This window comes from Strix uralensis, chromosome 1 (assembly GCF_047716275.1).
Source record: "Strix uralensis isolate ZFMK-TIS-50842 chromosome 1, bStrUra1, whole genome shotgun sequence".
Taxonomy (NCBI): domain Eukaryota; kingdom Metazoa; phylum Chordata; class Aves; order Strigiformes; family Strigidae; genus Strix; species Strix uralensis.
Window position 1 is genome coordinate 159,854,839 of NC_133972.1, and position 23,398 is coordinate 159,878,236.

The following is a 23,398-nucleotide window of genomic DNA, read 5'->3' on the forward strand; positions in this document are numbered from 1 at the left end:
AGAACAACCAGAGAGGGTAAAAGTGGTTTAAAGCTAACACTTTCAGAGGCGGTAGAGCTGTTATTTTTGTGCTTGATACCAATGCCTCTTCTTGTTGGCTTTCAGGGAATATTTTGAGACAATATCCTACACTCAGGGGGTCCCAAACTGGCCTGTGGAGAAGTAGCAGTCTGAAAATCCCATATAAATGCCCTGCTGCTTGTGCTTGAAACCACACTGCTTTTAGAGTGGTTTTAATTTAAGTTTAACAGGGAAGGGTGTGTGACTGGTGACCCAAGAGAAACGCTGAAGGATGAGGGTGGTCCTTGGTCCAATGTGTTTGGATAATATTCCAATCTTGGTTTTCCTGTTGGTTGACATGTCCCTCATGGGATTAGCAGAACACTGTCCAAAAGGTCCATATTTTGGGATTAAGAGGCAGCCTGTTATGGGACTAATAACACAGAGAAAGAGGGGAAGTATGAAGAAAGGCTAATTTCCCTACCGAGTCTTATACAACTCAGGGGAGTGGAGGCGGGGGGTAGGAGAAGGACTCCTTCCCTGGAGTAAAACGAGCAGCAGTTGTCACCAGGTGGAATCAGGCAGTGGGGGCCCCAGGCTCCCGCAATTCCTCATATTTCTGACAGAGTTTTACCTCCCAAGAACTGCCAAAATGAGGCTGAGTCTGAGACACGAGGGACATGTACAAAACCAGTTAGCATAACAGTATCTTCCATGCTCAAAGTTAAAGCTTAAACAAAGGCAGAAATAACCATGCATTTTCCCCAAAGTACTAAAATTTCTTGCTGTAATGATGACAGGCAGGGGCTTATCTGGCTTTCCTGCATGTGGGAGCATTTTCGTTGTGCAAATGCTTGCAGCTGCACTTTTCATGTGGGGCAACTTCTGCAGCTAAATAAAATTGTTAAAATGAGTTAATCAGCTTAGTACAATGGTTCCCAATATTTTCCATAAAACAATTTGCCTCCCACGTAGTCTGTGTCTCCGTCCCATTTCGCAGCATGGAGGAGAGCCGATGCGCCCCTCGGGCTGAGCATCCGGCGCTCAGCACCGACCACGCTCTCCCATCTCATCCTGGAAAGTGCCAGAGCAGAGTGTTCAAGCTGAGACTTAAGATGTGCCCTGGAGTGCTTCATTTCTCTGCAGTAGAACTCCCCAGTGAAGGAAGAGCATTTTTCCTAATCAGCCTACAGCTTTTGGTGGAGGCTGGAGATGACCACACACACCCTCTCCGCCTGCCCTTTGCAATGGATGGCTGAAGCTCTCAAGGCTTTGGCCAGCTGGCTATAAAATGTTGCCTCTCTCTAGCTTGTAAGTGGGCTCAAAATATTCTTTTTTGTTTCTTATTTAACTCCCTTATTCCGAGGCTTTTCTCCATCTAGCCCTAATACCCTGATGGTGCCCAGTAAGGACCAGATGAAAGACTGGAAGCTGGAGGTGGGCTGAAGTGTGATCCTCACTGACCCTAAAGGGTGCTACCTGTTTTGTGTTCTTTGTCTCACTAGTTGCTGCTATTTATGCTGTATAGCACAGGAATTGGACTCTCAATAAGCGTGGTGATTTGGGGTGAGAAGCTGGGCCCGGTCCCTGCTGTCACCCTGGCTCTGCCTCTGTGCCTGGACCAGTTGCGGCAGTGGACGTGTCCCAGTTTCTCAGCTGACAACCTGATGTATTGACTTAAATGAGTCTGTAATTACTCATAGCTACATAGTAGTAGGTTTCTACCTCAAAGAGGTAGAAAAAGAAGAGCTAAATTCAGTTGCAGCTGAAATGTAAAATAACGATAATTAACACAATTAACTCTTTGCTTCCCGTTCAGGTCTTACCTGCAGAAAAATTGGACTGAAAGAGATTTTGGTAGTTAACTTGGTCCATCCTCCTGCCCTACCACAGGGTCAGGACTGCTGATGGATGTTTGTCAAAGCTGTTCTCCATCTCTTTAAGCAGTCGCTACTGCTTCAGCATCCCTGTTCCTAGAAAGCTTTTCCTAGTGTCCGGTGTGCATCCTTCTTGCTGCCATTTCAGCCTGTCACTCAAACACAGAGATGAAGAAGAGGTTAATCCCCACGTTGCACTAGAATAAACCTGTAGCAATTTGTCCTCCGCTTTATCTCCTCCTAAGGCCAGTGCCTTGGTGCCATTTAGTTAAAGAAAAACTGTTTCACTTGGAAGTGTTTCTCATGTGCAGTAATTCAGTGTATTTCCCACATGATGTTAATGACAGTAGAAGGCAAGAAATCACATCAGGTGCAGAAAAGCAAGGAGAAGGCAATGACAAGACAGTGACATGAATGAGACAAAGGAATGCACAAAAGAGGAATAAACCTCAGACAAACTGAGTCCGGGCTGATACAACACCTCACCCGTGAAAGTGTCACGCCATGCACTGAGACTCTGACAGATCGTCGCCTGGGTGCAGTGAGAGCGGAACGTCAGATAAGCGTGAACTGTGGACAGCACATCTTGTCTCCCAAATAAAATGCTTCTTTTGTACCAAGATGCCTGGTCTGTTCAAATCAATCCCACTTGCAACACAATCTTCTTGGAAGACTTACTTCTCTGTTGAGTTTCAAGGTTTAACAGTGACAGGTAAATGAAGTTTTCGTTTTACAGATAAGGAGGTGGGATATGAAGAGACGACGTGAAGGAACGTGTTCTTCAACATACAGTGGGTCAACAGTGGAATTGGGAATATTCCTTGTGTTTCTAGGGTTGTACTTAATTCACTGGACTCCATGATGGACTATGGGCATTTGCTCACATCACCAGGCTTTGCTCAAATGAGCACAGATCTGCTCATTTAATAAGGTCTCAGTTCAGGAATCCAATTTTTGGACCTGGCATTGGAGCCCAAGGGTCCAAGCAGCATGACCTGGTCCTGTAACCCGCGATAGCTGTGCAGGGCAAGGTAAGCTCTGATGGACCCATGGATGTACAGGGATATAACATAAGATCATGCAAGTTGCATCAAGGACTAATTGTCAGCAGAAGGAAAACAACCAAAAACCAAATTACACACTGGTTGCTCCACTGATGGCTTCTGAGTAACAAACTGTGAATGAAGAAACTGCAACCCCATCGCTGAGATTTATAGCACAAACCCCATACGAGCACACATGGAAGCTCCTTGTTCCACAGCATTGGTAGCTATTTTCTCTGTCTCCAGGGAGGAGTATTTCATTATGATGGTAGCTGCTGTTTCATTATAAAGCAGATCTTATTTAGGTGGCATATTGTTTATAATGGAAATCATCTTAGTGTGCAGCACCCAGAGTAGTAATAATATGGTGCCACTATAAACCCTGTGGAGACCCTGATGGCGAAAAGGATATGTGATATAGAAACTGTTTTCTTTACTTGTATGATTCTTCTAATTTCCTCCAGCCCAAGATGTAACGTGCACAAATCTGTACGAAAACTGAACTTTCCCTGCTAACATATTCTTCTCACTGACAAAGTTTTTGGAGTAGAAAGCTGCTTAAAGATATAAACGGAATTCAGTAAATTGCAGCCCCATCATGAGATGTTACAATAAAAAACATGATTTGTGGTTTTTTTTAGATGACAATTTATCTTGACTTTGTCAGTTATACTCCACACTATATAATTTAATTCTATTATTTTGTATTAAGCCCAATATTTTGTGTTTGACCAAAACATGTCATCAGTCTCTACCTTACAAATGCGAGAACATTTAGAATTATGGCTGAAAAGAAAAAAACACACATATATGGGAGAACATAGTATCATGCTGGAATTTCAGCATTAGTTTTTCTGAAAACTATCTCATCCACTGACTTTTAAATTACTCTCATGCCATAAATGCTGAGAATAAATGGGGGGTGGGATGGGCGTGAAATGCCATGCACCATAAACAGTCTAGTACCTGCTCCTTTTGTGGCTTGGTCCCCTTAGAAGATGCTTCACTGCTTACAAGGGCATCCCCCAAGTTGTGAGAAATAAAGGCAATGAAAGCAGAATACTTCTTTGTAGTGCGCAGTGTCTGCTAGCAGTCGCTTCGCACTAAATCTGGGCTAAATTGAGCTGAGTCAGCGCAGTCGGTCTGGATTTACACTCAAACCCTACTGAGCAGAACACAGATCTTTGCTCGGTTAACACCTTCTGTTACATCTACAAATATGTTGCGTTTACGTAGCACCTGCACCCTGTACAGCAAACCGCTGCACAGACCTGAAGTACCACAGCTGGGGAAGGAGATGTGTCGGTGGGTGAAAAGCTCTGCCCACCTTCAGGTGCTGGAAACCCCCTGAATGAGACCTGTCAGAGTGTCAGGTGTGAGTGGTTTCTGGTAAAAACCTCTGACATTTTTTTTCTCCTGTTCATGCAATGTATAAAGCCCTGACCTTGTTTAAATCAAACAAAATACTTTTACTGTATAATAAAAATTCCATGTTTTAATACATCGCCATGCACAAATGAAGTCAAACAATGCAGAGTACAAAATTGTCAAATATACAAAATGATAAAGCAGATATCCAAAGCTTCCAGAGATCATGCCCAAAGATACCAAAAATTTGATGTTGATTTCAATTTCATCATTTAAAAGAATTTCTCCCTCCCACCTGGGTTTTATTTTTTGTTGATTTTTGAAAACAGAAGGAATTAAAGAGTAAATATAAAAATTGTAGGGTGGAATTAACAGTGATGGCCACTTTGTATACTAAAAATTAGATTGCATGATAATTTCTGTTTGGGAAAAAAAGCACTGCTGTACAGATGAACACCTTGGATGCCTGGGGACATCAAACAAAAAGGCACACTTTTGTCTTATGCCACCTCATTTGGCTCCGTCTTAAAAGAGTTCAGCCATAGATGGACTGGGAGTAACAGTGTGTCGCTTTTTAACCGTTAGAGTGCTAGCATTTTCCTAGATTTTCAACCAAGTTAACATTAAAAGGAGGTCAGTGGCTTAGAGTATTTCCTTAGTGAATGTAAACCAGAACTGACTCCAAAGGCAGGTAGACCAGACACAACTTGCTGGCTTCAGGAGACTGTTTTGACCACACAGCACAGCCACGGGCTTGCACTCAGCCCTTCTGCAAGCAGCTCTCCTGCATCAGGCCACCAGATCTCCCAGGACCTTGATCCCAGCCTCCCTCTTGCTCCCTGCAGCTCATGTCCATCATCAGCTGCCGGCGCTGACGTGCAAGCGCAGCCTGGCATCCGATTCTGTCCATGGGCTACTGATTTGGGGGCAACCTTTGGAGACAACTCAGGCGTGACTATAATTCCACCTGTCAGTTATCTGCTCTCCCCAAAGTCAGGTTCAACCAACCTTAAATTCAACTCCCCAAAAGAGAGGAGTCCAATTTTAGAGCCCCCTTTGCTTGTTTACACTATGCAGAGCCAGGCAGGCATTACTCCTATCTCACCCCCACTTGTGAAAAAGAAATAATAATTGTGAGGCAGATCCAGATAGCTACAGTTCCTACAAGAAACTGAAAGCAAAGCCCAGCATGTCCCAAAGCGTGTCCATGCCACTTTCAGATTCTGCAATAACTGTGAGAAAGTTCAAAATATGCCTCTTAGGCTTGCCAAGCAGGTTAGTGCAAAGCAAAGGAGTCTTCTCCTCAGAGCACACAGCCTCTCTGGGGAAATGCTGGGCATTCCCATTGCCAGAGCATTGTCCCGTGCAGTTCATCTGTATTTTAGGGGAAGCCCAGCAGACAGCAGTAACCCTAGCTGATGCCCTGAAACACAGGGTCCGATTCTGCAAGGTAATGTGTCTCCTGCAGCGGCTTCAAGAGAGTGCTCAGCACAGCCCAGGACACAGGGCTTCACTGGCAGGTTAGCCCAGCACAGCCCCAGCCCTCCCCTCAGTCAGTGGCGTTGGACTCAGGGGAGGAAGGCTGAGATCTGGGTCTCACGATGAGATGCTTTGCATAGGCTGGAAGCTCATGTCCCTGTGTGCTTTCTCTGTTGCCACTTAATCTCTTTTCTACCTTTCTCAGAAGAAAAGTAGAGAAGGAGCCTCTTGCATACAAGGGCTGCAGATGAAGTGGTAAGAGGACTCCAAACATTTCTTTATCTGGACTGGTCTTGAGACCAGAGCCTGGATCAGTAGGGAAAACCTGTCCAGGCGTAAAACCATGCTCTCAATAAAAAAATAAAACAAACAAGTCCCCATAGCACCTGATGGGGCAGATTGTGAGGTTTTTTTCCTCCTCTGCACAGCTTCTTATTGCTTACATGCAGTTTTGCTGCAATATCGATCTCTCTGCTTTAAAAAACCCCTGTGTATCGCTATATAATTTGGTGACTTCTGATATTAAATAGATGATTTCAAGGCAAGTGCTTAATAGAAGTAACGTGATTAGAGATGTAACAGCTACAGAGGAATTTTTTTTTCTGAAGAAGTATTTAAATATATTTGGAATTAAAATCAGAAAAGAGCTTTTCATTTCATTGTCAGACTAAGCCTGGAAGTGTTGTAATAGTGCTGGCAACCCTGCTTGTACGGCAGAAGCAGATGTTAGTTATACGGTCACCTGCAAGATCAGCTGCTTCTCCGTCCAGCCCGACCCCAGACATGCCTGTTAAGGACCGCTCTCCTCCAGAGGTGCAAGGTGTCTCGACAGCGTGAGGACACTCGTTAAGCCATCACATTCTGAAGCCAGTGACTCTGCAGAATTTATTTGACAGGCGGCTGGCTTGTACTGATGTTTTTTAAACAATAAATCTAGACCAAACTCATTTTCTTAGGATTTCACACTGGATTAGAGCAAGAATCCCCAAAGATCTTTATCTTCTTAGCTATGGCCGTAGCTAGCTCCCTTCTCGTTTCAGCTTGATGTCGATTCAATACCAATTTACAGTAAGTATTGCTTTTATAGTTTCTCTTTTTTGCGTGAACTGTTTACTCTTTAAACCATACAGCCTAGTTCGTGCTGCTCCCCACTGCCCAGTGAAGCCCAGTAGAAGGTGGCTCCGACAGTTCACACTCGCCTCGCACCTATTGACAGTGATTTTGTGAAACCTGAATCAGACACTGAGGGCTCCTTTGCTTGTTTCTAACGTACAACATTCAAACCAGGCAATGGTAATAGGGCCCAATCTTGCAAAAACCCACTGCTGGGAGCAGCTGTCATTACTCTGGGTAGTCCCACTGAAGTAATTTCATTTCTAGGGTTTATTAACCGCCTCTGATGGGGCTCGTCATGATAGCAGGAACAGTTTGCTGTCTTTGAAGCAAGGAACTCGTGTACTGTGTTCAGCTGCACAGCAATACAATATAACTCTCAATCAGCACCGCAGCTTCTCTGCCAGTTGTTGAAGGCAGGAAAATGTGTTTCTTGCCAGCAAGATGCTACCTCCTTACTTAAGAGGCAAACCAGAGCTGTCATTCCTCACTTGGACTACACATCCACTTGGCCCCATCATTTGAGTGCAGCATTTTGTGCCAGGCTGTCATTAATAAAAGTCAACAGACTTTCTCTATATGTCCAAGGGTTTTTGTTGTCCTTTCTAGTCCAGTTCTCTGCCTTTAATTATGTGCAGAACAACCTTACAACTGCGAGCAGACCTACCGATGCTCATACCAAATGCTAGCAAGTATAGCTCTGTTCATATAAGCTGTTTAAATTAAGACTATTCTGTGTGAAAAAATGGATATAGGTTGCCATGCCTTGCTGTAATATTGGAAACTTTAAGATATTTTTAATTCAGAAGTTTATATCTGATGATCTAGTCTAATCCTTGCATAACACACACCTAATAACCTCATCCAGTAATTGCCGCACTGAGCCTGGATTTCAGTTTGAGGTAGAGCTTATTGACTTAGAAAAATACTCTGCATACATTTAAAGACTTTATGTGATGGAGAACATGCCAGGTAACTAAGTAAGTTGTCTCCACAGGTAATTATCCTCCCTGTCGAGCATTTGCACTTAATTTCTAGCCTGAAATCAGTTTCCAACCAGTAGAGCACATCATTCCCTTTTCTACTAAATAAAAGAGGTACCTGCCTTCAGACAGCACTTCCCTGCCCAGGTAGAAGATTGTGATTGCAGACAGAGATCAAGTCACCTCTTTAAATTGCCTCTGATAAATTAATAGCTTCAGCTTCATTAGTCTGACACTATAATAAGACCTGTTTTCCTGCCCTTGAATGACACTGGGAACTCTTGAAAATAATATTTCCAGGTTGTTGATACCCTTTTTGGAAGACAGGCAGTAACCAAACAAACTGGAACAGCATCACTATTGCGAGGTCCTACACCCCAGCTGGCAGAAACATCTCCAGGGCTGATGGTGAACGTATTATTTATCACACCTTCACAGCCGCTGTATTATTCCAGACATACTCTCCATGCCTCTAAGTCGGACTTACTGCCTTGTCTCCTGGATTTCTGACTGCTGTCCTCCAGGTTACCTTCTACCACTGACCTGCTCCATATCATTATTTACCATGCCCCTGTTTTTGTCATCTCTGGCTGTTTCCAACAGTAATTTTCTCTTTCCCTGGGAGAAATATTGAAAATAGAGCATACTTTGGGAGGAGCTCATTAGAAATAGTCTCGCTGATGATAATTTCATATTTGCAGCTATTTTTTGTGATCTAGCCTGTAATCAGTTTTAATCCACTTAATATGGGCGATATTGATTTTGTGTTGTGCTATTTTGTTCTTTATCAGAATCAAATGATCTATAGGAGGCTAAGTATAGTATGCCAGCAGTTTCTTTTATCAACAAGCCTTTGATATCACAAAAAATGATAGCAAGTTTATTCGCCAGGATACATTTCTATAAAAATCATTTAGAGGGTTTTGTCAATTTTTAATTGCTTTAATGACTGTGCCGTATCAACCCTTCCATGATTTTGCCTAAGACAGGAAGCTAATGAGCCTATAGTTTTCTGGGTCAAATCACTCATTCTTTTGAATTATTTGGTTTCTGGTGTCATTTGAAGCTTCTTTTATGTTTTCCAGTTCTGAGGAGTCCTAGGCAAGTTTTCCTTCACTTTTGGATTCAGTTAATGGTTCTACAAATTTAAAAATATGTTTGGATAGTTGCTGCTTAATATTACCCGTAATTATTGATGGAGTAGGAGGAATTACATTTTAATGTGCAATCTGACTCCCTCCTACTGCTTTCAAATACAAAACAAGAATATTTGTTGGTTTTTGCATGTACTGTGAGTAATCACTGTGCTGTGCTTGTCTAACATCACTTGGCTTTGCTAGGATGGTGTTTATTAGGATATATGTAAAGCCTTTGGTCTAACCAGCCCTAACCTATTGGCCACTGACTTCCCATACATTTCTTGGCTTCCCTCATCAAACATCTACTTTTCTTACTCGCTGATTTATCCTCATGAGCCTGCCTAATCATGTTGGTGGGGTTTTTTGCACTCCAGATAATTTCTGAATTTTACTATAGGAGGTTGCAGGTGTTGCTGGTAGTACTTTCTCCTTCACTCATCAATTTTAATTATACCAGAGGATCTTTTCTTTTTAAATTAAAATCTTATTGACCACAGTCTATATATACCAGGGTCAATTGCAGCACAGTCCTGCAGCGGGACGTTCAAGGAGACTCTGATGGCAGAGATGTTAATTGTTAAAAGGGGACCAATGTGAAAGATGCAGGGTTCTCCTTTGCTTGCCTGAGAAAATTTTCAATAACTGAGATCTTGTGGCTTTGTGGTGGGTGGAGGGAGGTTAGTTTTAGTGATGACAAAAAACCACCCCAGGTCTGGCTCCATGGCTGGCACTAATCAGCACATCTCCAGAGACTTTGATGGAGTAGTGCCAATGTAAGTCTGTCGGGGGTCTGGCCTGGGGTCTTCTGAAAATTCAGGGCAGAACAAAACCAGAATTTTGTCATTTTTAATGGTCTGATGTCCTCAATGATGCTGTAGCTGCTGTCGAATGATAACACTTATCCTAAGGAACAGAAAGGGAGGGATGAACCCACCGGTACAGCATCGCCATGCAGCTGGGTGCACAAAACCAAAGAGGTTTTTCAAACTGCCCTCCTGGAAGGCTGCATTTCCCTTAACAGAATTAATGGTGGGTGTTCAGGCACAGAAAGCCATGCAGATGAAAAAAACCAAAGAAACAGCACAAAGGATGCTTTCAGCTGCAGTGTGTTTTCTGGGGTGACCAGTTCCTTCAGGTTTCTAGTGCAGGACTTCTCATGGTTTGAAGCACTTGGGATGGGTGACTCTCTGTCAGTGTTTCGCAGTGGGGTCTGATGCTGCAACCTTTTTCAACACAAAGAAACCAGGCGAGCGCGGCAGCAGGGAGAGGCACTGGGCATGGGAGGAAGGCTGCAGGGTCTGCACGCGGGGAACAGTGTCCTGATCGCAATACTGTTTTGTTTCAGAGATAATATCTAGTGAACAATGTAACGGCAGCACTGGCCTTTGCAAATTTATCTATCTTCACAGGGCTGATAATTGCTGTTTTATGAAAATAGCATTAGTCTCCCACTCTTTTGCACTGAACTAATGGCTCTGAGTGTATTTAAATTCACTTCCTTTGCCGGAATAACTTATTCGCTCCCTTTCATGTTGACTTGGTCTTTGGCACTCTCGACATAAATGATTTATTGACTAGAGATAAAGAATTCTTTCCCCTGAACTGCTCCTGCGACCCAGGCAAAAGCGGATGTGTCTGCTATTAATAAGGTGTTCAGCATAAAAAATGCAATAGACTTGATTGTCTGCACTCAATAGCCTTTCCGAGAACACAGTACCTGCCCCCATTCATAACAACAAAAATCTCTCCCACATGTTTATTTATATTAAAAAGTTTTCAGAAGAATATGCTGGAATCCAGATAGTTGTTCAGGAGATGTAGAACAATTTCATAAATATCCCTGAGGAAGCATGGCCTACTTTGGGAGAATAACAGTGATTAAAAAATCCAAACACAATGAATAGTTAAATACAAGCCAAAAAGTACAGTTATTTCCGTATGGCTCTGGCAGACAGTTACACACGTGAGAAGTGTCATGGGGCTCAGGGGAACTATGCTTGCAGTTATCCACATGCACAGGCTGGCTATAGGTTGGAGACCTACACCAGCTTCAAAGGAGATTTGTCCGATAGGCACCTACAGCAGACTTCTCACCGAGTCTGGCTACACAAGGGTCTGGACTTGATTTTCACATTTCTCAGGGCCTGTAACACTGCTTTTCTAGGTCACTGTAGCTCAAATCCTGGGAAGCTTTTAAAACAAACTGTTTTAACAGGAGAAGTGCACACATCTAAATTCATGCCCATATACTGGAAGATGTTCAAAACTAACACTGATACAAAAAATGCTTCTAGTGGCTCTCTGCCTAACTCAACTTCTTCTCGTACGCCCTTTTAACACTCTCTGATAAACTCTTCTTTTATCATTCAAATTATTCCAGATTGTTTCACTGGGTAGTAAAATAAGAGAATTCCTACTGCAGAAGTATAGCATTCTCCTTCTTTTTAAAATAACTTATATCAAAGTGGGGTTTTTTTAATTGCTGTACCAACATGAACTTGATGTCAGTTGCCAGAATGTATTTTTAAAACCTGTAGCAGAAAGAACTGTAAAATTTGCTGAAGCTTACAGTGGACCTGTGCCATGTGCATGGACGGGTCTCTTGGTATCAGATTCCAACCTGCAACCTTATGAAAAGCTCTAAAAAGTGCAAATGTTGCCATTGGCAAAGATTCTTATGTCTTAAGGAGAATTTTTACACCAATTAATTTAAAATTAGAGACCAGGATTTTCAGGAAGAGAATGTAGAAGCTTACTGCTTTGTAATTCTTGGGAGCTCCATTTGAGAACCCATGGAAAGACCCAAACCATTAGAAATCACTAGTGACTTCTGAAAATCTTGGTCATCAGTAAAAATAATACGCTTTTGGACTGAATACTATGGAAGTATCCAACATGCTGAATTTGAGATGGGTGGAAAGCTGAAACCTAAGTCCATATGCACCTGAAAAAAATTAAGCCCTAAAGATATTTATCTGTTTGTTGTATGGGCACCCTCAGTGGCTGACCTTCCATTCTCTAGCAATGAACTGTACAATAGTTTTTAAGAATTATAACACAGGAGCTTCCTCTAAAAGGTCCCTTTGACTTGATGTAGCTGCACATTCTCTCCATCACTGCACCTTCACGCCAGTATGATGTCTCACCCACAGTTTGGCATATATGCTAACAGCGACCCTATAGTACCTATCAGACTGGAGAGAGTGATAATCTATAAATACACAAAAAAGCTACCTTTGATTTTAAAGAAAGAAGGAACAAATAGGTACGTCCCCTCAGTATGTTGATGGCATCAGTTCATTATAAAGAGTGTGTCAAGAAGGTCCTGATGTGAGGGACAGACACTGATTCCACTGAGTCCCCATGGAAGAAACAGTACCACAGCCAGCTGTGATACAACCAGTGATGAGGCCAGCCATTCAGAGACTGAACAAAAAACAATGTTCAGATTGAATGCAACAGTCTTGAGCCTGCTACAGTATATTGAAAGGCTTATTGGAACCATTTGCTTATTCCCAGTTCCTACCAAAATACTGTTTTGGATAGAAAGTGGAAAAAGTTAATAAAGAAGTCTGCCCTCTCCAAAGGGAGTGTCTTGCTCCTTAGAAGTATAGTCTTACACTTTACCTTGTTCAGAGAGTTTGGTTTGGACTACAATTCCCCAGCCCTGCCCAAAACATAAATGGTGGCCAGCATAAAGAACCTGAATTCTTCCAGTATATTCTGGTTTTACCGTAGACCAAACCCAGGGTCACACACATCTTTGAGAAAGGCTCTCTCCCTTGCCTCTCCCTCGCCAAGTAAGAAAACACATTGGCACACTAGAAACAAGAACCTCTGATATTTGGTGGATGAGAGGGAGAGCAGACACAGTGTCCTACAGCTCACTCAACCTACCCTGTGACAGCTACCTCTGTGACAGCTGTTCTCTAAGTCTCGATAAAAGAAGTCACACCTCTGGCACGTGCAAATCTATCTACACAATCTACTGTGAATTGGTGAAGGTATGCTAGCAGTGGACTTCAGCGTGGATGCAGTCTCAGCACAAATACTGAAACGTATCCTCAATATTTTAAAAAAAGACCATTATATATATATGGACTGTGCTAGTTCTGCGTAGAAAGCACATATGAAGTGCCAATATTGTTTAACAGAATACCATTAGACTGCAAAACTAACATATACAAGACGTTTACATTCCTATCGGGGTTTAATATTGTGAACATATCCACTGAGATTGGAGAATTGCTGTAAGTTTTTCCTAAAACATCATGCCATCTGCATACATAGTAAAAGAATCCAGTAGTTGCCATGCTAAAACAGGACTTCTAGTGAAGGGCATAGACAGTCCCCTAAAGGGAACTCAAAAGTTATGCACAGTGATGAAAACTGGAAGAAATTTTCCAGCTAAAGGTCTGTCAATGACCATTTTCAACAAATTAGCACTGGATATTATGCACCACATTTTTACTCCACAGCAAACCAGGTCTTCCCAGAATGCATCATCTTGAGTGTCTGAGTTTACTTTGTCTTCAATCCTCCATGGTCACCTTCTGGCAGTGCCATTTATTATGCTTTTTTCATGAAGGAAAGTTCACTTTCATATCAAGTGGCAGGACAGCAGCTTCAGAGGCCAGAAATGTTTATGGAGAGCTCTCTGCTGGGGCTGTAAGAAACAAAAGAGAAGACCAAAACCAGTCAGTGAGTGCAGAACAGCACAAAGGAAATACTATGTATTTCAACTAAAATAAAAAAAGCCATGTTTGAGCTGATTAAATGTACTTCTCCTGTAAAGACAAATGACTCCTAGAGTATATATTGTGACCCTGGTACTTTTTGAATCAGCTTCACTCATCAACCAAAAAACTCAGTGCTTAATCAATTCCTTAGATAAATATAAAGCCCAGACCAGCAATCATCTGCATGATTTAACAAATCCTGCTTGAATTTTATTGCCTCACATGAAAGCACTCCTTCCTCTTCCTCTAGTCTGAGTCCCAGAGAACAGGCTCTTCTGTTTGTTTGGGCTTGCATTAACTGCTGAAGGCTTGATAACCAAATGCTGGAAAGGCTCCACCAAATGTCAAAGTAGGGGCTGATGTTCCCTCAGCATTTCTGCTGGCCAGGATGGAAAGAGTTGGCCATTGCTGCATAGGAGATGTGAAAACAGCTCACCCACTTCCTTCCCAGCTTCAAATCCCGTAAGATAATTAGGGGGTTGTACAGAGTTTCTCTTTCTCTCTTAAAAGCAGTAAAGCACACTCAATTTTGGTGGCTGCTATTCTCTGCCTGAAAGCCCTTGCAAAGCTGTAAGGTGATCACACCACAAAGGAGGAATATACGGAGGTTACTTGTAACCTCCCCTCTAACCTAACACTTCTTTGAGATGCACAGCAAAAGCACGAGAGGTAACGGACATAAGATGCAACAAGAGAGATTCCAGTTAGATAAAAGGAAGAAAATTTTTCCTAGTGAGAGTGGTCAAATTTTGGAACAAGTTACCTGACCAGGTTGTGTGATCTCCACCTACAGAGATATCTGCAACTCAACCAGACAAGGCCCTGAACAACTTAATTTGGCCCTGCTTTTGAGCACAGTTGAGTGGAACAGTCTCCAGAGATCTCCCCCAGCCTGAATTATGTTATGATTATACATTTTCTGATGGGGATTTGTGCTCCCCATTCTGCCTTTCTGAACAGGAGACCAGTGCCCATGCAGGACTGCTCACACTGAAGCGCATTCAGTCATCTATTCAGTATGTAGCCATGAAAATGCATGTAAACCCATCACAGGCTTCTGCTAGCCTTTGGAGCCAAGGAGCCATGCAGAGGCAAGTTCACTGTGTTATTTCAATGTGTTTGGACACAGCTTTGTTTATCACAGAGACCTCATCCATCACCAGTTTTACCAACCAGATCTCTGACCAGGCCAGTGCTGGGAAGGGACTCATCAGGGTGGGCTTTGCACCCTTTCCAGCTGATGTCCTGCTTGCATGAATGTACGTGTCTGTATGTGTGGGAAGAGCTGGATTGTTGGGGTTTTTGGGCCAGATTCCAAATTGTGAGGCTAATGGGATACTGAGGTTGGACTGAGACTGAACTGAGACTGACAGCTGAAACTGAGGTTGGCGGTGGATTTCTAGTTCTCACGCCTTCAAAATCATGTCTGGTGGGCTCTTCTCTGCAGGGTGCAGGCTGACTGGCTCTGCCAGACTGTCAGTTTGCCCATAATTGCCTCTCCCAAACCCCAAACTCTTGTAGCAATGCACCTGAAGGTCAGATCAAGCAGGGAAAGGATGGGATGTTCAATCAGTAGGTGCTGGAAGAACGCTGAATAAGATTTAAAAAAACCCCACACTCTGCCGTGAGCACTTTACCCCTCAGTGTAATACATCCTACGAAAAGCTATTTCCGTCCTTATGTGGACATATTCACTTGATTACAGTGCTACTTTTGATTTCTGTTTTTACAGCTGCCTTGCTTTTATTCTCAAGGTTGTCTAGTGCGATGATCCCACCACCACCCACTGTCACCTCCTACATCAGATACCCACATCAGTAGTGGCCTGAGAAAGATGCACGTTTGGGAACCAGCAACTGTTTTATTCCATGGAAGAACGGATGGGAAGATTTTGAGCCTTCAGCTGGTCTAGACAGATAACTGACTGCATCCCCCAGGACAGAAAAGAAAACAATGGTGACATTAAGCAGGTTTAAAGATAAAGGGGAAATCTGGGGGGAGGTTTTAAACTTGGAGGGAGGAAAACTGGTACCTCACCTCAAAAGTGTTTTGATTCCAGGTGAACTGAAGGATATGTCCCACCTGTGTATCATCAACAGAGATGGGCCTGTCTCACAAAGGAGAAACAGGACTTTTTTTGAGGTTAAATAAACTCATCTGCTGCAAACAAGGGAAAAATTGAAAAGCTCTCCCAAGCAATGGAAAATACCTTGCCTAGTCAGAGTTGCAGGACTAAAATTAAATGGGTAAACTGGCTAATTATATCAGGTCAGGCCTCAGGATTGCACTTGTGCTGAAATTCCCCAATCATCCACATTGTCTAAGCCACTGGCTTGCACCTGTGCTTCAGAAATGAAGGAGTGAATGAGGGGAAATGGGGACGGATCCTAACCTGAGCTCCATCCACACCGCAGAGGGAGCACAACCACTTCAAGCCAAGCAGGACACCTAGCAGAGCCAGTCTGGACACAACCGGAGGCGCTGACCAAGGGAACAGTAGTAATTCTGTTAAGCTCTGCATTTAGGGCAAGCAAACTGAGGATTTAGTGGTCATCTAGCCCATTTCTTCTCACTTTGTCTTTTGAGGACAGGGTTTTAGAAGCACTTATTCTTCCTCATTACCTATATAATTTTTGGTACCCAGCTGGAGACTCCTCTAAGGACCCTGGTTTTCTAACAGTATGTACCCAGCGCTTTCTGAAAGATCTTTTTAAAAGGTATTACAAATGAGCAGTTGTCTTTGAAAACCTTCCCTGAGACTGCAAGCTCTTGGAACGAAGACTGCCCTTTGCAGGGGGTTCGTACGCTTACCAACACAATGGTGTACAGATCTAATCTCACATGACATTTTCAAGAAGCTGCTGTAGAAAGACAACAATAATTTCAAAGCCAGAGAAGTATTTCATTTTTTGAGTACCTGTACTGTGTGATTTTTTTTTTCTAACTGGGAAAGGGACATATTTTTCATTCATTTTAAACACATATTAATTCAGCTCAGCCTAGCGGTATTACCTATTTGTCACGTTTTCATAATTGAGGGATTCTGATAAAGAAAACAAGCATCTATTATCTTTGCTAGGTTTATTCTCCTGGAACTAATTTTATAGTATATTTCTAAGGTCAGGACATTTCAAACACGGGATTATTATGAAAAATGCCTATTTCCACCATCCATATACCAACTGTTCCTTAGAGTCTGGTGAAAAACTGCATTCAGCTACATTTACTAGTATTTTTCCTGTGTCAGAAAGGTCACAGGTATCTCACTTCATGCTACTCATGTCACTTGAGACATTATCATATTAGTACATTATTGCATTATAGTACATTATTGCAGACTTGTTGCATCTTGCTACTTACTGGTTAGAGATGTTACTATCTTTGAAGAATTTTGTACACTGACAAAAGGAAATGGCTGGCAGCCCATTTGTAGATTTACTCTTTTCTTTATTGTGCATTGAATTATTACTACTGAGGCACGACAGCATGAGATGTCTCTGTGAGGCTCATGGAAGTTAATGTAAAAACAAAATATCTACTTGGGGAGCTGCTGACCCCGGTCAGTCACCATGGTGGAAGGAGGAAGGAGGATTGGCAGGGACTGGGAAATGCTGCCACAGGGCAGCCTTGGCAGGGACAGGAACCATTTGTCCCAGCTCAGAGGAGACTGAAGTTGTACCAGAATTTGGTTTCACTCCACCAGAAAACCATCCCATTACTGCTCTGGGTGGAGAACAGCACCAGTTCTTTTAACCTCTAGGTAAATGCAGCTATTGCTGAACATCCTTATTACCTAACAGGTCACTGATAAGCAGAGTCAACAGTGCCAGAAATCCAAGGTTACCTCAAATGTTTGCACGTAGCTAGCTGGAGCCAGCACAGAGGAGGTGGCAAAGCAATGCTTGCCAGCCTGCTCTGTCCACCTCCCAGCTGCCTCCTCTTGTCCGAGCAGTCCCGGCTCATACAGGCAGCAAGTCAAGCCCCAGGGCTGCACAAAGACAGCAAGCTGCCTCGCTGCAAGTGTCACAGCTCGGCAGCCTGAGTTAAGCACTGACACATTAATCGATGGACTGAATGCAACACCCAGCAGCCAGGAGAGAAAACAGAGATATGGATAGTTTTTGATAAGACTGCCAATTTTGTTTTGATTTACAACTAGTCATGTCTTGGTCCAGCTTGCCTGATTTTCCCCTCATTACTAAGACCTGGTAGCTGATACAGTCTTGAAGGTTATTTAAAGTTGTTTATCCAACACAGTGTCAATACGGTAGAAAAATACCGAGGGGGAAAGGAAGGAAGTCTCTCCTTGCTTTTGATTTTTGAATTTGCTTGCCAAGCAGGAAACCAAGATTTTAGTTTTGGAGTAGCTTGACAGAAAAGGTGGATCTATAAACACAACATCTAGAGTGTCAAACATAGTAATCATAATCCCAAGCATTCAATATTTTATTAATGAGATCATGCAAAATAATTATAAAAGCTGAAAATACATGGAATTCGTGGAAAATATATATTGCTTTCCTTTCACCCCTACTTTTTTTAGGATACAGTTAGGACGTATTTGTCATGAACTCCAGGAGCAGAGTCTTTAAAACAAACAGCAGCCACATGTGAATTGCTATTTCTGCAAGGATGAGTTCAGGGTTTCTTTTTTTGAAGACACTTCTTCTTCTGGACAACTTGCTCCCATAACCAGGTACTCTTAATCCTCCTGGATATAGTTTTAATATCTGTTGATACCATCACCATAAATATGCTACTGAATATATATTCCCGTATGAGATCTATGGAAGAGAATGACTTTACACGCAATAAAGTCCTTGGCGTTATTTATGTATTGCTACATTGCTCACTCTGAGTGGTCCCAGGTCCACACAAGGGCTTTGAGGCAGCAGCTGGCATACAGCTTGCGCACAGCCTGCTCGGGCACGGCACTGTGCGTGACGCTGCCTGACGCAGTGTGAAAGCCCTAAAAAGCCGTCGTGAGTACGTGGGTATGCGGGATCCTGGCTCGCTTGCAGATTTTCTGTCTGGATCAACAGCAAATCTCATCTCAAGGAAGGCTTCAGGGTGGCCTTAAAAGGCAGTTTAAACAGGATGCTCAGTGCTTCAAGACAGATGCCGAACATTCAACAAGGTCGGGCAAATCCTTTCCCCTACATTCTGACTCAAGAGAAAACTCACTTCTTGCCTGTGATGCTGGGCTCTATAGCCTGCATCAGGCAATTCTGAGATGAAACATTTCTGGGAGAATGGATGTCATGGCAGATGCTCTCAGCAGGTAACCTTCTGAAAAGCCAATTAGTCAGAGGTTATCGCAGCTGCTCTTTGGAACACAGTTGGTTCACACAGAATGGGTTGAAAATGTAGTTGTCCAAAATGTGTTTCACTAAGGTATTCAATGCCCTGAAATAGTCAGATTAGCCAAGAGTCTCTTCGTGAGTCACACACAACTCCAGCTTGCCTACTAAAGCAAATCTCCCAGCAACTTTAATAGTAACAAAATGAGGACGCATGTCAATTCTGTGTACCAATGGTTTATGCAGGAATTTCAGTTCCTTGTCCCTTCCTTCAAAAATCAGAGTTCATGGTAGACAACCCTCTAAAGACTTGAGCTCAAACTCCAGCCTTGTTCTGAAAAATAACTTAAAAGCCTTTTAGCGTCTTCTGGGCTTGATTTTAGAGTGTTAATCTGGAAACCTCAGAACAAAAATCTGTCTCAAGAAATTATGTCTTTTTTATGCCTGAGCGTAACCAGCACGTGAAAATTTCCTGAGCTTAAGAGTTTGGTTCAAAAATCAGGCAAAATCCTGGGAGAGACTCTTTTCTTTCAAATCGGTTCATTCACCTCTACTCAAGATGTTCCATGCATCCCACCACCTACCTGCTGCTGCAAACATAAAAAGAAAACGAAAAACGCTTTTGCATTCAATAGATCACAATGATTTCCCTGAACTAACAAGCAGTTAAAATATTTTGCAAAAGTGCATGCAGCCACTTCCTTCGTGTTTATAGCTTCTTTCAAAGAATTCTCTTGATCTACTGCACACTTATGCACCACTGTGAACAGTGAACTGGCTGTCCACCAGCATCCTTCTCTAGAGACTCAAATTATAGCAAACAGAAAGATTTAAAGGAATGGATGCTAAGGAGTCTGATAAGTCTCAGCTGGTGCTGTCTGAAACTGAAAATGGTATGAGATTGCTGACTTCATGCCTTATCATGCATATCTCTCACTGCCTGCCTGTAATCAGTTCTTGATCTCACAAGTCCTTGTGGGGTGCTCTGCAGGAAGTGAAAAAGGTTGTCACAGATGAATAGTCTTCCACACTCTGTGGCTCTAAATAGCCATTTGCACTACATTGTGAGCCTTTGCATATCTATTGCTTTCCTCTCAAGGGACTGGGTTTTAACATGAAGCACCAGGAACTGTGCAAACTGAGTGAATTTACAGAAGACATGGCCTTAAGTGGTACCTTCAGCAGGCACATAAGGTGCTTAACGACACAGTCCCCAGTGGCCTGCAGTGGTTTGGTGGCTGCTCTGATCATCACCTGGAACTTGTCCTTGCATTTCTTCTGCAGACTCTGCAGGACACTTTCAAGCCTATCCTGTTCAGAAGCGTCCAGCAGCATTTGGGAATTAGTTCTGTCCATTATATCATCCTATTACTTGCTTTAGGATCTTCAGTGTTGTATGCATTAAGTTAAGAAATATAATCAGATGGAACCAAAGATTTCACTAGAAAAATCAAAGTATTATAGCAAAAAGGTTTGGAAACTCTCTGGAGGTACAACTCCCCCACTGCTTATGCAGAGTTTATGCAGGATTAACAGGTGGAACAAACTATCCACCTTTAGGGAGACATTCACTGTGAGGTTCCCTGAAATGACAATTTCCATTCTGTGAAGTGATTAACCAAGCGAAAAGGGAAATTATACCTACTAAAACCACCTAAAAGACTGCACATATGCATGTACACATTTACCACAAAACAAAACAAAAACACATCATAAATCCTACAAAATCAGCTCCACTCACCCTCCCCCGAATTAGTTGAACAAGCAACTTTATTTAGTCTTTTGGAGGAATGAATTAATAGGTACCCTTTACCTGTACTATCACATCAAGTTATCACTGTGTCTTCCCCAGGACCCTTGCACTGCTCTGAGCACCAAACAGACAGAAGGCAGACAAGGAGCATTTTGTACCATTTGGTATTTGCTTTATCTTTGCAGTTCAGCATGCGGCCCACCACCTCATTTAATGCACAATGTCCAACCTCCATCTGGAAAATAATTATTACTATCCTCATGGACAGAGTGTCCAACCATTTCACAAAAAAATTTCTCAATTTCAAAATATGTCAGTGAGAAGACATCACCTTATTTTATAGTTCCTAGTTAGGCACAAAGAGAGTTACAAGGCTGCAGAGGTGCTCTCTGTCCAGCTCCCGGCTCCAGCACCAAGAGCTTCAGGCTGTCAGAGCTATGTTGGGCTCCTGAGTTAGGTGAAAACCCTACAGAGGAGATGGGGTTTGAGAAGGCTTCTGGAATACGTACTCTGGGTCTGGAAGCTGCAGCTCCAAGGAAGGGTACAAGCTGGACCGTAAAGATGGCAAAGTCTCGGTTTGGCCATCTATGCAGACTTCTCAATACGCTTTTAGATGATGCCTTCTCTTAATCTGCCCCAAAGTCTGATTTTATCTAGAAACTCTCCCTTACTGACTGCCATCTGAAGGAGAAATCACTGGACTGTCAATGTCACAATTCAGCACAGCCCTCCACGGCCACTGGGTTGTCTAGGAAAAAAGCAGTCACCATTTTATCCTCATCAATCTGGTTGTGACCAGAACAAAGAACTCTTCCTGGGCATCCTCAAAAAGGACTACAGAAAAATTAGCATGGTGCATACACCACTACTGTTTTAAAAATCAAATCAAATAAAAGGCCCCTGGTGTAATTCTCCCAGCTGGAGGACCAAGCTCAGGGAGAGTGCTAGAGCGAGGGAAGGTCCTGTCTGAGGCAGAGGTCCTCTTCTACCCCATGACTAATGCTGTGACAAGGCAGGCTGCAGAGTGCTCACCACTCTGCAAATCAAGCTTCATGTCTCTGTCTGGGCAGCTGGAATATGAACTACAGAGATCAAAATGAGTTACTGCCTTTGAAGAGTTCCCTAGGTGATTATTAAGACTGTATCTTGATGTATACCCACCAGAGACCCTAGATACCAGTAATGCTGTCTCTGCAGAAGGGCTTGATAAATGAAGGATGGCCTGATTGCATCAAAGAGGTTCTTAAGTCAGCCATGAAGTCCAAGGCCTGAAATTACGTGAGCTGTATTGACCACAGAGCCAAGTGAAGAAGTCATTCATGAAAACATGACAGGTATGAAACAAAGAATATCTAGCCAGTGTTCAGAAGGCATGAGATGTTCAGTTACTCAAGTTTTTGCGGAGCCATAGTTAGGTCAGCACAGGAACTCTCTGACTGGTCACAAATTCTGCTTTACTCTGATTTGTCCCTTTCCTATTACTTTAGTTTGGAGGCTATCTAAGGTACCTGCATACTTTTCTGTCCTTCTGCATCACGCACATGCTCCTGAAAATATGATCGCACAGAAATGTATATAAATGGTTTCAGACCACAGTGGCTGTTCAGTGTGCTGTGGAGATGCTGCTGTATTTGGTTGCTGCCATCCCAAGCAAAATGTTGTGTAACATCCCCCTTTGCCCAAACTAAGTGATAAGAACCATGCCTGTAGTGTGCTGCAGGTGGGTCCTGTGGGGCAGATTACAGGACCTGCTGGAGTACTCCACATTGCCCTGGCTGCCTGCAAAACCAGTTTTCCTCCCAAGGGAAGCCCATGCCTGGGAAGATGGTACCCTTCCCATCCTCACCCTCACACGCAGTCATCACCGGCCAGGCTGGGCATCCAGCGCTCAGGGCTGGGGCATGCTCTCAGGTGCTGCAGTGGAGGCATACCCAGTGTAAATCTAGGACGGGACCAATGTACTTAGTGGCAAAAAATAATTCAATACCAGGTAGAAATTGACCTTTAAAAGTCAGACAGAAGGGCATTGCCACACTTTAAACAGAGGGGGTTTGGGCAAAATGTCATATCGGGAAAAAAGACTTTCATCATTCAGATTCTTTGCTTGCAGAACATACCAGTACGGACTGATGGATTCAGGAAAGTGAAATATGCAGCAGAGCAGCAACTCAGTGCTTAAGGTGAAGGCCTTATCTGCCATATCATAGACCACTAGACTTCCCTTTGCTGTCTAGTTAAATAAATACATAACTGTTCTGCACAAAGTGGAACATCATCAAAAATAGATAAATAGCCTATCTCCTTCCCACCTGGAAGCTTGTCTTTAAGGTTGGAGATGTAAATAAATAAGCTTGCATGGACTTCTGAGATGATTCAGTTGAACTTCTACAGGTAGCTTAATTAAAGCTAGCTGGGTATTTCCACAGCTGACTGCAACTCCAGATAAATGCAAATCACAGCCAGAAGTGGGATAGGAGAATCCTTCCCTGCCTGCGCTGAGCTATGAGAAGTAATTCCTTCTGCAGAGCACCAGCTCATTTGGCTCCGAATTTTACGTGGTGGTTGCACACACAAACTCATTTCGCCCATCCTAGACAGGCAACC

At 43.0% G+C, this 23,398-nt stretch overlaps 1 protein-coding gene across 2 annotated transcripts in view; it reads right to left on the reverse strand.

The window, feature by feature from the left end:
* Positions 1 to 4,387: 4,387 nt before the first annotated feature.
* SAMD12 (sterile alpha motif domain containing 12) overlaps positions 4,388 to 23,398 on the reverse strand; it is a 176,813-nt gene continuing 157,802 nt past the window's right edge. For both annotated transcript variants that reach the window (XM_074886929.1, XM_074886921.1), the window contains one exon: positions 4,388 to 13,668. In XM_074886929.1, coding sequence (XP_074743030.1) covers positions 13,646 to 13,668 — 23 coding nt within the window. In that variant the 3' untranslated portion in view covers positions 4,388 to 13,645. The remainder of the gene's footprint in view (positions 13,669 to 23,398) is intronic.